Source organism: Aspergillus mulundensis (assembly GCF_003369625.1).
Source record: "Aspergillus mulundensis strain DSM 5745 chromosome Unknown scaffold_5, whole genome shotgun sequence".
Taxonomy (NCBI): Eukaryota; Fungi; Ascomycota; class Eurotiomycetes; order Eurotiales; family Aspergillaceae; genus Aspergillus; species Aspergillus mulundensis.
In genome coordinates, this window is record NW_020797893.1 from 2,336,921 (window position 1) to 2,353,252 (window position 16,332).

The 16,332-nt window shown below is 51.0% G+C and overlaps 6 protein-coding genes across 6 annotated transcripts; 5 read left to right on the plus strand and 1 right to left on the minus strand.

Moving 5' to 3' along the window:
- Window positions 1-283: 283 nt before the first annotated feature.
- On the minus strand, window positions 284-1,630 carry DSM5745_06037 (dolichyl-P-Glc:Glc1Man(9)GlcNAc(2)-PP-dolichol alpha-1,3-glucosyltransferase ALG8; the record flags this gene model as incomplete). The annotated part of the gene is made up of 4 exons (XM_026748053.1): window positions 284-586; window positions 797-936; window positions 983-1,476; window positions 1,527-1,630. The coding sequence occupies 4 exons, from the start codon at window positions 1,628-1,630 to the stop codon at window positions 284-286; spliced, it is 1,041 nt and encodes a 346-aa protein (XP_026603885.1).
- Window positions 1,631-2,577: 947 nt separating this feature from the next.
- Window positions 2,578-4,164, plus strand: DSM5745_06038 (putative lectin family integral membrane protein; the record flags this gene model as incomplete). Its single annotated transcript, XM_026748054.1, has 7 exons — window positions 2,578-2,666; window positions 2,726-2,792; window positions 2,847-2,917; window positions 2,970-3,150; window positions 3,199-3,393; window positions 3,445-3,973; window positions 4,037-4,164. 7 exons carry the CDS (start codon window positions 2,578-2,580, stop codon window positions 4,162-4,164), a joined length of 1,260 nt encoding a protein of 419 aa, XP_026603886.1.
- Window positions 4,165-6,855: 2,691 nt separating this feature from the next.
- On the plus strand, window positions 6,856-10,153 carry DSM5745_06039 (DDT domain protein; the record flags this gene model as incomplete). Its single annotated transcript, XM_026748055.1, has 5 exons — window positions 6,856-7,134; window positions 7,193-7,295; window positions 7,353-7,369; window positions 7,425-9,043; window positions 9,100-10,153. 5 exons carry the CDS (start codon window positions 6,856-6,858, stop codon window positions 10,151-10,153), a joined length of 3,072 nt encoding a protein of 1,023 aa, XP_026603887.1.
- Window positions 10,154-10,856: 703 nt separating this feature from the next.
- DSM5745_06040 (coenzyme A transporter) lies at window positions 10,857-12,224 on the plus strand (the record flags this gene model as incomplete). Its single annotated transcript, XM_026748056.1, has 2 exons — window positions 10,857-11,180; window positions 11,238-12,224. 2 exons carry the CDS (start codon window positions 10,857-10,859, stop codon window positions 12,222-12,224), a joined length of 1,311 nt encoding a protein of 436 aa, XP_026603888.1.
- Window positions 12,225-12,789: 565 nt separating this feature from the next.
- DSM5745_06041 (RNA-binding ATPase activator ESF2) lies at window positions 12,790-13,878 on the plus strand (the record flags this gene model as incomplete). The annotated part of the gene is made up of 1 exon (XM_026748057.1): window positions 12,790-13,878. One exon carries the CDS (start codon window positions 12,790-12,792, stop codon window positions 13,876-13,878), a length of 1,089 nt encoding a protein of 362 aa, XP_026603889.1.
- Window positions 13,879-14,206: 328 nt separating this feature from the next.
- DSM5745_06042 (RsfS/YbeB/iojap family protein) lies at window positions 14,207-16,279 on the plus strand (the record flags this gene model as incomplete). Its single annotated transcript, XM_026748058.1, has 1 exon — window positions 14,207-16,279. One exon carries the CDS (start codon window positions 14,207-14,209, stop codon window positions 16,277-16,279), a length of 2,073 nt encoding a protein of 690 aa, XP_026603890.1.
- Between the last annotated feature and the right edge of the window lie 53 nt (window positions 16,280-16,332).

Here is a 16,332-nt window from a genome sequence, read left to right on the forward strand (position 1 = left end):
AACCCTGCCGCGCTTCAGCTTGATTTCGAGGCCCTGGCGGAATGCATGATTGAACCCTTAAATAGCGTGGGGCTAACGCAACATGTGGTCTCCCTGGTAATAAAGTAGTTTCACGGCTATATCCTGCTAGAACGTGGATCGGATTCATGTAGTTACAAGGCGACGGCACAGTTGATATACATCTATATACATACGAAGAAGCCACCTTCTATCTCCTCGCTAGGCCGTAAAATAAACAACCATAAAACCGACCCAGCTCCCCACAACCCCGAGCGCCGCATAGCTACTCGTGAACATAAGCGGGAGGAACTGGTACCGTTCTAGGCCAAACACAAGCTGATGCACCAGCGACGTGTACAGAATCAAGGGGATCGACACGGTGATATACAGCAGACTGAACCGATCTACGAGGAAGATCCTTGGTCTCTCGGGGACCGGCGCGATGCGGTCGAAGACGAATAGGAACAGGATCAGCCAGAGGAGAGTGTAGACGGTCTTGAGCGGGAACTCGGCGGCCGTGAAGAGGAGCGGGAAGAGCGAAACGTGCCCGGCTACTGCGATGGGGCGGAATGCAGAGAAGTAGCGTCTATCTTTCAAGGCGATCAAGCTGAAGGGGATGATGATGAGCAGGATGGCTTTTTCGTGCACATGCCAGCCGAAGAGGAAGGAGGCGTAGCCGCAGAGTGTCAGGGCTCCAATGAAGGTGTCGGGGTCTGGGCGGCGCCAGAGTTTAATGAGGGGAAGCTGAATAAATTGGGTTAGGATTGAATAATGGTTGGAAGGACGATGGGCTTACGATTTGGAATAGGAGTGTTAGAGCAAAGGTGTACTCCTTCGAGATCTCGGGCAATACGGCGAAAGAGGTGTCACCAACAAGGCCACGAGTGACGCTTGTGAGCGCGTCCTGGTTGACTGGGAGTCCCAGTCTTGGGGCAACTGCGAGAGTCAGTCATGGTACGAGAAGCCGGAAAGTCATAAGTACATGGTATGAGTATGCGATCAGTGAAGGAATACATGGCCCAGATATTCGGAGCCCAGTATGCATGGCATAGACCCCTAGAGAACGGAAACAGCCGGTCTTTCAACTGGAGAAGTTGGCCCCAAGATGCAAACGGTCCGAACGCCAGCCCAAACACCGTGATCACGCTGAAGCCTAGCTTGAATATATTTCCAAATCGAGGTCGAAACGTGTATTTTGGATCTAGGCAGTAGGCCGCCAGCAAGTAGACAAAATACGCGGGGGCGAGGTAAAGGTAGATGTGCTTAAGGCAGAGCAGAACGGCAAAAGCCATACCGCTGTACAGCAATGTCGACTGCTTCCGAGCCCAGACGATAGAGAGTATCAGGATCCCATACAAGAAGCCATTGTATTGGAAATGGATGTGGTCGATAATGAATAACCCAGGAGAGAGCAAAATCGACAAGCTGGCGGCATGAGCGAGGTGTTTGTTCGGCTCAGGTACGGACTTGACGAATCTATACGGACCGTTAGCGAGGGCTCCGGATACGCGCGTAATTACACTGACCGACTCAGAGCATAGAACAGAACAAGCTCCGTCACAATGACCGTTGCTCGTTGGAAGTATACCGTCTGCCAGGAATCATAGTTGAGATTCTGGACATCAAGCATTGCCGGGTCCGCATATTGCGCCAGCTGCGAAAGCAGCCATTCGAATGCCGCGAAGAACGGAGGGTAATCGAGCGTCCATTCCGAGGTTTTCTAGGCACAAAATTATTATCTCCCGGCGATCGGAGCTGGTGGGCGAGCGTCAGGTACCTCGTAGTACCATTCTTGCACTGGCAATGAATGGGTGATGGCTAGCCAATTGCGATGAACCTCGAAATCGGTCGACTTGCTATACCAAAGATACCACAGGTCAGCATAAAGCCGCACGAACCCAGGCCGCATTCACAGTATAGAGGGCCAACCGAAAGCACTTACTAGGCGGGGAAAAGGAGGATTTTGAACGCCGTTGCGACAATGGCGCATTGCGTGAGGGATGGGTACAAATCAGCCATTGGAGCAGTGCTTGGGCATCACGGATGTCCAATCAATGACCAAAGTGTATCCGGGGAGACTTCGAGGCTATTCTGGTCTTCGGACTCTGAATGTTGACTGCTGTTGACCTTGAAGAGCGGCCCGGCGGTCGATCCGGGGAGCAATCAGTCACGTGCTCGGGAGGCTCTGAGAGGCAATGTGTCCGTCTCCGAATATCGTGGGGAAAGCTCTCGCATGGTTCGGCAGGCTCGACACTCGACAGGCTCGATTTCGCCCTCAATTGACCTTTAATCGGTCGCTACTCTTTCTTCGCAAAGACCATCAGCCCTTTGTGATTGCCTTTGTACCCGAGTGATTTATTATTGTTGTCTTCAGGCTGTACCACCAAGCTCCCTCGAATCCCGGCCATACAATCGGACCCCGTTATTGTGTATATTTTCTTCAGTCCGGCTTCGCGACGCTTTACTCCTTTACTTGGATATTCTAACCTTGAAATAACGCTTCGTGTCTCATTTTTATTTCTTCCTTTCCAAAGCAGGCGTAGCAACACCGGTAATTGCCGCCGGACTATATAGACCATGAAGGTCCCAGCTTCATTCCTCCTGCTCTCTGCCGTTGCCACGGCTCAGACGGTAATTGAGTCCTCAAGCTTCGGTCATGGCGCCATGTAATTCTCCGAATTCATCACCTATCATATGTATCTTACATAACTGACCAACCGTACAGGGTAGCGCCTAGCCGGGAGGGCATCCCCGGTTGGGACATTGGAGGAGAAGGACATTTCCCTCAGATTGTACGTTACTAAAGTCTGGGGTTAGATTTTATGCTCAGAGACTGATGTTTGTAGCTTTCGAACAAAGTCATTTTGACGCCCCCATACCCAGGCAATACAAGAGGATATGCTTGGTCTCAAACCCCGTAAGTCGCCTGGACGACTTCTCACCATGTGCTCAGGTACTGACATCAACAGACTATCCCAATCAGAGTGGGCAGCCGAGTTTCAGTTTCGAGCCACTGGAGTTGAGAGAGCTGGAGGAAACCTCCAGTTTTGGTACGCCAAGGATGGAAAAGAGAAAGTCGGCTCCGCGAGCATCTACACCGTGGGCCAATGGGATGGGTTTGCCCTCGTCGTAGACACCCACAGTGGAAGGGTGAGCGTTCCTATTTAGCAGCCATTTCCCAGACTAATGTTCATCAAGGGTGGCAGCATTAGAGGTTTTCTTAACGACGGCACGACAGACTACAAGAGCCACAGGAGTGTCGATAGCCTGGCTTTTGGACACTGCGACTACTCGTACCGTAACCTTGGACGGCCATCTGTCGTCCGCGTCAAGTCCACTAATTCCATCTTTGAAGTCACGGTAGACGACAAGCCCTGCTTCGCCACGGACAAGGTACGTTGTTGTGCTCAAGGAATCTGTTCTTGCCTAGCTAATCCCGTGTAGGTTGCTATCCCCGCTGGAAACACCATAGGTGTCACAGCTGCGACTCCCGAAAACCCTGACTCTTTTGAAGTCTTCAAGGTTGTCCTCCAGACCGCTAGTTCTCCTGTGGGAAAAGCTCCCCCAGTCCAGGCGCAGAACACCAACCAGCAACCTCGCGCAGCCCAGCCCCAAGGAAACACCCAACAAGAGCAGGCTTCATCAAACAATCTCGGCTCGATAAACGCACAATTCGTGGACATCGGCAGCCGCATCCAGCTGATCAACCACGCTACTAACAACATCATCCGCGAGCTTGGGAACCAGGCCTCCAAGTCCGAAACTAGACAATCGGAGCTTCTCCAGCGACTTGCCACAAAGGAGCAAATCCAAGGACTTGACGCTCGCCTCCAACGTATGGAGCAAACGCTACTGTCTATTCAACGTGACCTGGAAGGCAAGGACTACCGTGACCGATTCAACCAGCTCCATGAAACCCTGAGGTCGTCGCATCAAAGCTTGACAGAGAACCTCAAGGACAATGTGCTTAGTGGTAAGTTCTCAATTCAACTAATTCAAAGTAATGACGATATAGCTTTCTAACGTGCCCAAACAGTCATCACGGCGTCAACCCCCCGCATGGGCTTCTTCATTTTTGCCATTATCGCTTTCCAGGTCCTCCTCGCTGGTTCATACGTTATTTACAAACGCCGCCGTGCCAATATGCCTAAGAAATTTCTTTGATCACGCTCTGTACGATTAACGGAGGACATGATTTGCCTTGTACTGTATCTCTTTTATCTATGGAATCTAGCCAGCGTTGAATGGTCTTCAAGCCAAGTATAACTACAATCCCGGGTTGTGGATTGTGATCGCTTTGGCGCCTTTATCATGTACACTTGATTGGCTTCTGTGCAGCTACACATAAGGAAATGTACATCTATCTACTCGAATTGTTTCATCTATACCAACCTCTCTGATATACTGCCATGTCTACAAAGCCATAGTCTGCGAGACCAATGATATCATAGCTAGTGATTGTTTGCACTGTTTGATCTTTCCATGTGTTTTCTCCCGCCCCGAGAAACTTTGATGAACCCACTTGTCTAGTCCCAAAGAGGCTAGATCATGAGCTAAATTATGATCAATCCATTCGCTGACGACTCCATATGACGGGTAGAAATAGAAGCGAGAAAGGGATACTGCAGGAATTGCAGATTCTCAATTTGTGTTATAATGGTCCCCTTCAGAGTTCAGAGCGTTATAAAGGTAGCCATATTCATCTATGTACTCTGAGGATATGCTCTGTAGAATGTTTTACCTTGTAGTGGGTCCAAGGGTAGTTGCAGGGATGTGTGCAGGAAGTATATTCTTGCTGCAATTGTCCGGTGAGACTCGCAGGAGCAGACTTTGTTTCTTTGTATGATATCTTGGGCTGTCTCTACCTTGTATGATTGATGGATCTCTCTAGGCTTCAATGTAAGGGTTACTATCAAGTTCATACATACATCGTCCCGTTGCATCCCCCGAAGTTTGGCCCGGTCACGAGGAGCAACATGAACGTAAGTATTTCCCGTTTATGGATTTGTAAGTGCATTTATTTATTTCGTCAGTAGAGAAGTAGTGTGAGATTTATCCCAGCGGATGGGGTTTGTAAAATGCTGTGCTACCCAGCCTGGCATGTAAATGGCAATACTGAACAACCGTTCATTGAGAAAGAGGAGCTCGAGTATGAGGCAAACCAGCTTAGTGGCAAAATACGGGTTCATTCTATGAAGATAAGCTAGTCAGCCACGAGGGGAGTTGGCCAAGGGTTCCTTCTGGGAATCAGATGAAAATCGTTGTCGTGCGCTCACGCTGTGGGACACTGGCTTCCAGACCTAGGGCATTGAAGAAGCTTGACCGGTGAGAACACAGACTCATGCCCAGCTGGAAAAAGATTTCCAACTTTGCAGCTCTCGACGAACGCTAAAAAGCCATAGCGTATAGCCAGATTGGCGACGAAGCGCTTGATAGGTTAGTTCTTTCATCCAACTGGCGAGAATGAAAGGGCGAACCCTGTAAGCATGAAACATCGTATCCAGAGAATCAGTTGACAAAGATAGACCATCTGCGGTGGTGATGAAGCTGCGGGGTACAAAGACATGGGCTGAGATTAGGTATTGAGTGAGAGCCTTTGCGTCATTGTTGCTTCGGCTTGTTGATAAAGTATGCTCGGATAATGTGTATGGATGGAAAGATGAACGAAAATACGACGACAGTAGGTGGTTACAGTCGTGAGCTAGAGCGAAATGTGTCTGTAGGAATAGAGTTAGCACTGGAGCGTATGATGAGGTGGCGAAGGCGGGTTTACTTTCTAGAGGTATACCAGATATCGAGGCCGGCAGCCTGCATAGATCGAGTATATTTGCCGGGATGAAAGAGACAAAGATAAAGCGGTCTATGCACACTTGGGTGACACTAAAGACAAAAAGAAATAAAAATAGTGGTTGAAACCAGCTTGAAAGGATGTTTCAATGGGCACTTGCAGGTATCTGTAGGTCTTATTGTTCTTTGTCTACTGCACCAAAGCCCCCGATGCGTGAATGTTTATTTTCGGCAGAATCAAGTCGCAGCAACAGAATTGACAGATCCGACGAGTATAGCAAGAATCAGCAAGAAAAAAGGAGCAGAACGAGTGCAAATACGCGGGAAGATGGAGCTGAGGGGAGGCAGTGGAGGCGAGGGACGGGGACGGTCAGACCAGGGCCGGGCAGGCACCTGAGATGGGTTCCCAAAGGGGAAAAGCCTGTTCGTCAATTGGGCGGGCCCTCAGCACCTTCGCCCTTGGCCGCCGGGTCTCCTCCCCTTCAAGTTTCTGCCGTCTTTGGTTTGGACCGCTTCTCCTTTCCTCCTCTCTCCTCTTCTGTAAAGCTTCTTCTCTTCTTCGCTTTCTTTTCTTTCTCCCTTACTCTCCTTCCATCCCATCCTTCCCCAAACAAGTTGCGCATCTATAAACTACGCACTCTACCTACTCCGCATTCTCCCGCTCCGCTACCTCGCAATTGTCGAGTCTTTAGCTTGACTTCTTGCTCTTGCTACCTCCGCGCCTGGTTTTTTACGTCCGGGCTCTCCTTGCGACTGCTTGTTCATCGCTACTACTGCTGTGCATCCGTGCCCGTGTCAACTCCGCATTAGGGCTTGCGGCGCGATTGTGACGCGTTTCTCCAGGTAAATATGCACTCCGCAACCGCAACGACGACTGTGCTGGTACTGCTATAAATCGCGCTTGACACTAATTTCATGTTGCTCAGTAGACTTTTATGCGATCCTTGTCTACCCCTCTCGGATATTTATGCTACGTCGACGCGTTCATCTGCCCGAGACCGATAGACCATAATGGTGGGTTGGGAGTTCCGGAACCAACGACGCTACCGTGCATGACCAGTGCTTACCATGTTCAGGTGCTATTCAAACGAAAACCCGTACAGTATCTTCCGCGGCCCACTATCGAAGACGACAGCTCCGAGGCATGTACACTCCGCGGAGGTCCGTGAAGAAGCAAGAAATACTGACACGCCTTGCGCACAGGTCTGGGTTATCTCAGAGACGAACGAGGTCTTTACCAACTATGAATCGTACCTTCAGCGCATGGATTTCTACAAACAACGGAAATTTATTTGCGAGATCACGGGTCATTCGGGATTAAATTTCTTCGAGGCGTTTCGAAGCGAGGTATGCGGATCAAGTATGGATGAGTGCCAATTTACAAGCCTAATCGATAATTATATAGATGGAGGAATCGCGTGAGGTGAACAACACCTTTCCCGAAGCGTTGAAGGGGCCTATTTTACGGAGGACGCAATTCTCCACGGTATCGCGGGTCGATAACCTCGGTGCGTACATCGGGCTTCATTTCTACACGGCATTGTTTGCTAACTTTGTGGTCTTAGTGGACGAGATATATGAAGTGGGTGGCTTGGTAATACTTTGTTGGGTAAACCATTGTTGCTGACTGAATGTAGGAATTTAAGTCTGAATTCTACCCTGGGGAGCCGGTTCTCATTCTATTGGACGACAATACACGCCTACACGGGATAATCAGAGACAAAGCCAAGTTTCCGGAGCAGCTGTATGACGACGGAACCGTCAAAACGCCGGCCCATGCGACGTACCTGGTCAAAGTCTCCGATCGTCTGGATGAGGAAGCCCTACTGGATAGCCATCACATCACCCGCGATAGGAAGACGTTTACCAAGCAAATGCTTCGCGCGTTCATAAAAAATAACGTGACTCGGGAATCGTGGAACGGCGCTCCTTGGATTGTTAAGAAGTCGATTGCCGACGAGTATAGGATACCCTCGGAAGTGCCGAAACACCTGGAGTATGGAGCTAGGGTCGCTGAGAAGAAGGCGCAAAAGAAGGCTGGTCAAGACGGATTCTTTGGCTTTTTCGCTTCCAAGGAACTACCGGAGCTGAAGCCAGCTGTTAAGGGCCAAAAGGCGAAACCGTCTCCACAGGATCTCGCGCGCTCTGAAGAGGCACAATACTTGGAATATAGACGTTCTTTGAACGGGAACCCAAGCTTTCTTGTCGGTAACAAATCTACGAATGGGCCCTCGAGGGCTTCGAAGTCCCAGGAGCCCGAGAAGAAACCGCAGCCGGTCCCGAGCGTTGTGATCAAAGCCGAACCTCCGAGACCGCCGTCGCCGCCACCTATCAAGTATCCTATTGAAGACCTCGACATACCGCCCAGTCGGGAGAAGAAGAAACAGCGGCCGCCACTGAAGTTCCTAAGAATAAACGAACTCGATCACCCCGATGATGAGGACCTTCTGCAGGATCACATCGAGATGGAATCGGTCGGCCTCCTTCTCGAAACCTGGAATACTCTCAACGTATATTGCGAGGTTTTCCAATTGGATTCCTTTACGTTCGATGACTTTTTGCAAGCTATGCGGTTCTCCTCCGACGAGATGGATTGTGAGCTATTCGTGGAGATTCATTGTGCTGTCTTGAAGAAACTGGTCAACGCGGAAAAGGATAACAACGGTGCCATCCAAATTTCGCTTCCAGAGCGTCCTGTCGAGCAGCAAGAGGACTCTGATGAGGCGGAGGAGGTGGAAGACGACGAAGAAGATAAAGAAGAGGAGGCGGAAGATACGCTGGAGCCCGCTGTGACAAGAATGACGACGCGGGGCAGTTTAGCAAAAGCAGAGGCGGAGGGCTTGAAGGCTCTGGTAAATGGCGATCACGATACCAGCGAAATTAAGACGCACCGCGCAAGCGAAATGCTTTCCGAATATGGCTGGGTTGAGCGCCTACGACAACGCGATTTCCGGAATGGTGGCTGGGAGATGATTATGATTGGGCTCCTTCACCAACTGTCTGTTCGCCCGCGAATGGAGAAGGCCTGCAACGAAATTCTCGAATATCTTGCACCTCTCGACCAAGAACCGACGCAAGGCACCGCTCGCGCGCAATACGCCGTCCTCGACCTCAACTTACGAATCCGAGCTTTACAGATTATCTGCATGCTTAGTCTGGAGACAAAGGCTATCCGAAACTACATGGAAGAATGCAGTAACCAAATGACGGAGTTCCGAAAGGAGAAGATCGAGTACCAAAAAGCTCGCAAAGCAGCGTAAGTGAAGACAAGTCTAACTGCCATGCTTTCAGTAACTAACGCTATTCATATAGACACGAGGAGCTTCGTAAGTTGCACCAAGAACGCAAAGCTCTTGAACCCGAACCAGAGAAATCGCCCACTCCCTTGCCAGAGTTGGAACCCTCAGAAGATACGAAGATGGGCGGCATGGACGATTCGCTAGTCGATTCGGAGGTGGAGGGTACACCACAACGGGCTCTCCGTGGTGGCGCCGATCGTGTTATGGAGCGGAAACGCAAATTGGATGAAGAGCGGGAGAGGAAGGAGCAGCTTGCTAAACAACCCAAGGGCTCTAAACAGTATCAACGGGTATTGAAGAAGATGGAGGAGCAAAAAGCTGCAGTCAAGAAGTGCGAGGACAAGATTGCCGTCATTGACAATGACCTTCGGGAGGCTGACTGCCCGCGGACGAGATGTCTCGGAAAGGATCGTTTCTGCAATAGGTATTGGTGGTTTGAACGCAACGCAATGCCGTATGAGGGCATGCCCAATAGCTCGACCGCAGCGGCGAAATATGCCAATGGCCGTCTGTGGGTTCAAGGGCCGGATGACATGGAGCGACTCGGTTTCATTGATGTCTCGGATGAATTGAAAAAGCAATACCAGAAGCAGTTTCACATGTCACCAGTCGAGCGCAAAAAGCACGAAGAGGGACCCACGCGGCTTTCGACGGCGCACGATTGGGGTTACTACGACGAGCCTGAGGCAATCGAGAAGCTTTTGGACTGGCTTGACTCCCGAGGCGAGCGCGAGACGAAACTGCGCAAGGAACTCCTTCTCCATCGCGACAATCTTGTCAAGTGTATACGAGCACGCCACGAGTACCTGTCACGCACAGAGGAGGAGCCCGAGGATGTGACAACCAAACGAGTGACCACCCGAAATAAGACGTACGTGGCCGACGCTAAACATCGCTGTTTGAACTGGCGAAACTCGACAGCGTTAGCGGACAATGGACATCTCCATGTCGAGGCGTCGCGACCATCCAAGCGAGCGCGAAAGTCAGGCGAAGACCCCAAGGACCTCAAGGCCACAAACCGACAAGGAAAACCGCTCACCAGACAAGGCGGACGATACAACTTTTAAATTCCGGATTTCCCTTCAATTTGTTTGCATATCATGGTCCTTATTCTGGGCCAACGGCGTTTGGTGCTTTTACCAGGGTTTGTTCGGGAGGCACCCAGCAACAGCACAGGTTCTGCTTACTCCGAACTGAATGAGCTACATGATGATGACTACCAAACAGCTATACAGTGTATATTGCATTAGACAGGGGGGCTATGGCTGGTTGGGGATTTGGCGGCAGGAGTTGAAGCTTTTAGCCTGATCATTGAATAGAGCACAAATTACGGAGAACAATCATGTGAAGTCCTTTATGCATATTATGCATATCACTTGACTTGACCAATTAGAGATTCGGAATACCACCTGCGTAATGTAACGGTTTCGGTGGTGCAGCACGCAGAGGCGGGTAGGTATCGGGACGTCAGCGATCTTATTGCCGCTCGCGGCTCGCCACCATGACGAGCCGCCATTTCGATTGCTCTCCACAGGATTATTATTACATTCATTTTCTATTACCTTGCTTGATAGACAACACAGCCTTGTTTGACCTTCGTGCTCAGTACCAGACTTATAACGTTTTGACATCCTGTTAGGGCAGAACTCCGCGCAACCCCCGCCCTCAGCCCTTGCAGATCTATGGCCGCGTTTATCCGGTAGTCCGTCGGCCCCAGATTCTCACCTGCACCACCTCCAGATCAACCGAGATTGACTGCGGAGTGCGCTCATGTCTGCTGCAGCTACCGGCCATGCGCAAGCGGACCCTGCCTCACTGCCTGCAAGTTCTACAACTTCCAAAACCATAGCCGCCGAATCTCAGTCTCGGAATCAGTCCGCTTCTCTCCAGATGGAATCGGCTTCACACGTACAACGGCCGACATCACATAGTGCAGGCAGCGGGGCAGTGGTGGCCGGCCCTCATGCGACCACAGCTGATAACACGTCACATCGTCCGAGCCAGAGCAGTCGGAGTACTGGGCAAGAGAAGAATAAGAGGAGCGCCGATTATATTTTAAGGAGCGGGCTCGCGGGAGGACTAGCTGGTTGTGCGGTAGGTCTTTAATATTTCGTTAGGCGGAGGACAGATAGCTGACAAGGTGGACTTTAGGCCAAGACAGTCGTTGCGCCTCTCGATCGAGTGAAGATCCTTTTCCAAGCGTCAAATCCTCAGTTCGCCAAATACACGGGTAGTTGGGCTGGCCTTGTTTTCGCTATCCGGGATATCAAGCGGAATGAGGGTGCGCGAGGCTTGTACCGAGGCCATTCGGCGACCCTGCTTCGAATCTTTCCTTATGCGTCAATCAAGTTCCTCGCCTATGAACAATTTCGCGCGATAGTCATACCCTCTCGAGACAAGGAGACCCCATTTCGTCGACTGATCTCAGGGAGTTTGGCCGGAATAACCTCGGTCTTTTTCACATACCCGCTAGAGTTGATTAGGGTACGGTTGGCGTTCGAAACCAAGAAGTCGTCTCGTTCATCCCTCGTCGACATTTTCCGGCAAATTTATGGCGAACAAGTGAAACCTCCGAAGGAGATCTCGACGGGTAAGGCAACTTCGCCCGTTACCGCAACCGCTGCGGCTGCTGCAAACACCGTCTCTTCTACAACCCGGAAAATAGTGCCTAGCTCAGGGCTTGCAAACTTCTACCGTGGATTTACGCCGACGCTCCTCGGAATGATTCCCTATGCGGGAGTGTCCTTCCTTACTCACGACACCGTGGGCGACTGGCTTCGGTTGCCGTTATTCGCCCCCTACACCACCATTCCTCGATCCGAGTCTTCATCGAGTCATAAGAAGAGCTCGAGACCGCAACTAACTGCTGCTGCGGAGTTGTTCTCTGGAGCGCTCGCCGGTCTCATCTCCCAAACATCCTCATACCCTGTCGAAGTGGTGCGCCGGCGAATGCAGGTTGGCGGAGTTGTCGGTGACGGCCGCCGCCTGGGCATCGCCGAAACTGCCCGCGTTATCTGGATGGAGAGAGGATTCCGCGGCTTCTGGGTTGGATTAACGATTGGGTATCTCAAGATGATACCCATGACAGCCACTGGTTTCTTTGTTTATGAACGGCTCAAGTGGTCATTGGGCATTTAGACCTCGCATTTTCTCAAGATCGTTTTCATTTCATTCCATTTCCTGCTTTAGGCGTCCTTCGGGCTGGGTGTCTCTGCTTATGTTGGTGTCTTATCATCATACCCGTTATTGTGCACATCTGGGTTACGTATATAGTTGACTTTGTGGCGCGGTGTTGTAGATGAGTCCTTCGATTGAATTTAAAGACGAGAGATTTGAGACTTGTTTACGCGTTCGAGGCTTAGGATGGGGCTCTGTAAACCTGACGCCTCCGACATCTGAAATAAGAGATGATAATAAAGGAGTAAAATATGCCCCATCGCGTTATAGTATATACGTTCGTCCCCCATAGCAATCCAATAGCACTCCATCTACGTACTAGTGAGTTCTGATAATGACGGAGAATAACACCTGATTTACGAGGCATGAACGCACGGGCCACCCGCGGACAAAAAAGTTGGCGATGATCTCCGCAACGAGTTTCTCGCAACCTTCTCGAAGATACGAATATAAAATAAAAGCCAAACGTGCTACTGACTATACTTAACACAACCAAGGCAATTCCGCAGCTGCTCCACGAAGCACCATGACAACCCGCAAGCGCAACGAATTCCTCGACATCGTCTCTAGTGACGACGAAGACAACGACGCCGGATACGACTCTGAAGCAGCCGAAGAGAGCAAAGGCCGGACAGTGAAAAGAAGAAAGACGCAGTCGCGGAAGGGCGAACTAGAAAGCGGCTCTGAAGACGAGGGCTCCGACGTATCGGGAGGCGAGGAATCAAGCGACGAAGAAACCGGAGGTGTACGCTTGTCCAGCAAGAAGCGAGAACAGCGCGAGGAGAGCGGAAACGAATCAGACGATAATGACGACCAAGAGGGCCAATACCTGGACGTGAGTGCCGAAGTGGAAAAGGCAAAGAGCAAGAAGACACTACAGTCTCTCGATAAGCTGAAAACGAAGCCGACTAAGAAGAACAAGACGGGCGTTGTATACTTCTCCTCACTCCCGCCGTACCTGAAACCGTTTGCGCTCAAGTCCCTCCTTGAGACCCGTGGGTTCGAGCCCATTACGAAAGTTTTCCTTACGCCTGCGGTAAAGGCGCCTTCTGCGCCGAGAAGACGGTCGAATAAGCGGAAGACGTATACGGATGGGTGGGTTGAGTTTGCGTCGAAGAAGACGGCGAAGATCTGTGCTGAGACGCTGAATGCGACGATTGTGGGGGGGCGGAAGGGCGGTTGGTATCATGATGGTAGGTTTGACACGACATTGCGTGGCTTAGCTCTGCAGGCTAACAAGGTGATTCTAGATGTGTGGAATATGAAATATCTCAAGGGCTTCAAGTGGGCCGATCTCATGGAGCAGCAGGAGAGGGAGAGGTCGGAACGGGAGGCGAAGCGGCGAATTGAAGACACGAGAGCAAGGAAGGAGGAGAAGGTGTTCTTGCAGGGCTACGAGAAGGGGAAGATGCTGGACGGTATCCAGAAGAAGAACGAGGAGAAGCGGCGACGGAAGATGGCAGCTGGTGGTGGTGGGGATGCAGGGCCAGAGGCAACAGTCAATGCGCGGAGACTGTTCAGGCAAAACGAGGTCAAGCAGGGGCGGGACAAGGCGTCTGCTGACCAGAGCAACGTGGAGGAAGATACTAGGAGGATTCTGGGAAAGATTTTCTAATGGCTTGTTTTCTTCGTTGCTTGTATAGATCTGTTAGCGGATACCTGATGATTAGATCCTGCTTTACTCCCACCACTGAAAGCCTGAAGGGTAGGGCAGCATAAGCATTTTTGAAATATCAAAAATTCGGAAGAAATAAACAATGTCCAGGGCTTTTGCTGTAAGCATTCACCTCTTGATGCCGATGCCCTAGTTAACGGATATGTATAGATCTGCTTAGTCAGATTTTGCACAGTTTGCACTGGATTAACCCCATCGTCTTTGCCTCCATAAAACCCAGCATTATAGCTAACTCCAATTTCCATCGCATCCCCCTGAAAACTCCATCATGCACCGGTCATTACTGAGGGTGCCTCGGCGCTATCAGGAAGCGTCTCGTTTGTTAGCATCGGGAACATCTACTGCACCTCGTCATGCATTCCTCACGTATGGTCGAGTACGGAGTTTGACCTCTGCCTCTCACCTCTCAACAGAACACCACCCGCCATCATCCTCGTCTACGCCCAATGCCGCCCCAGCTGAAGAGCCTGAGACGCAGAAGTCTCAACAGAGCTCCGAACCTTCACAGCACATTCCCTGGTATCTCCAGGAAGAGAGCCCCGTTCCCGCAGCGTCCGAGATTAACCCCCGAGAGAAGCTCCCAGAGCTCCCGGAAAATTCACCCAAGATCCTACCAGAACTCCTAGAATACGTCTTCAAAGACCTTGGTCTTGACGAACTCAAGTTGATCGACCTGCGGGCGTTGGAGACGCCCGCGGCTCTTGGAGCAAACGTCATTATGATCGTAGGAACTGCGCGCAGCGTCAAACATCTCAATGTTTCTGCGGACCGTCTCTGTCGCTGGCTGCGAAGCGAGTATAAATTGTCACCTTACGCGGATGGGTTGTTGGGAAGGAACGAGCTGAAGATCAAGCTTCGGCGAAAGATGAAGCGAGCTAGGATCGCTAGTCGGACTGGAGCGATGTTTGACGATAAGGACGATGGGATTACTACTGGTTGGGTCTGTGTTAATGCGGGAGTTGTGGAGAAACATGCTGTGCCAGAGCAAGTGGAGGGTGATTTCGAGGGATTTGGTCCTCTCGTGGGAGGTACGAGAGTGGTTGTTCAGCTGTTCACAGCGGAGAAAAGAGCGGAGATGGATCTGGAGACGCTTTGGGAAGGGAGACTGGCACGCGCCCAACGAGAGAGAGAGAAACATGCCCATGTCGCCAAGGACGACGCACCCCAAGAGGTTCGTTATCCCAGTTCAATAAATCCGTCACCATCTGACTATGAATCGCCGCATGTTCCCAGGTCGCCAATCAGTCGTCCGCTTGAACAGAGACGACAATTTCACAGCGGGAGCCAGCAACCGTTCTTGCGCCCGTGGCATAACACTGTTTTTACGCGATCAATGTCTCGGACTCGTGCTATTCGAACAGTGCCTCGTTCAACTAACGTGCTGCTCGAATTTGTCAAGTCTTTGTCAAATGAGCAAATAAGGACTGCACTAGGCGATTACCCACAGGACTCGAAAAAGGAAACCCACTTCGTGCATCTCTTCAACAATAGTCTGTCACGCGCGTCAGCGAATATTAAAGCCTTGGCCGAACTGCAACTCGCATGCTACGCACACTCCCGAGGACAACATCCCGGCTTCAGCAGAGAAAGCATATATCGCGGGTTTATGGAATGCTGCGTCGCCGCCTCTATGCCTAATCACGTAGGCCTCATGGTCATTAATATCCTGCTCACTCCCCGGCAAGGAGAGGACCCAGACGGAGAAGAATGGTTCACCGATACAGACAAGGAAATGGCCATCACCGTTCTAGATCAACTTGTTCTCAGAGGACACGACTTCATGAATCTGCAGTTTTTCGCCCGCCTATACCACCTGTCTTCTCTGCCCCCCGCCCCTCTAGGAGCAGAAGGAAGCGACGACGGCCTGATCCCAGCAGAGAGGGGTACCCGTGTCGTCCGTATGATCGAGACCCTCGATATTCCCTTCAACCCAACCCATGCTCGAACCCTCATGGTCTCCCTCTTCAACAATGGCGACTACGAGAACTTTATGAAATGGTGGCGCAAGCTACCTCTAAAGGAAAGTCCTCGGACGTATGACGACTACGTCTTGCTTTTTCGACTACATGCCGAGTCGGGCACTTCGGCTCAAGCTCGAGAGTGTATAAATACTTGGGTTCCCATGATGAGTCGCGAGAGCCCCCCGATTCCATTCGGGCGCTATTTAGCGGAGAATCTCTCGCGCTGTATATTACTTGCAGATAAGAAAACTCCGGCTAAAGCTGCGCAGGGCGTTCAGAGTCTTCTTACAAAGTTGTGGCGGCGGTGTGAGAGCAAGAATCGGGCTGTGGATGAGGATGAGTGGAGACAGGAATTGGAACAGCGTGGCTCTAGTAGTTGATTGTTTTGTTATACCCGAGTCTCTGGATGATGTATCTATTGTACTCTCTCCAA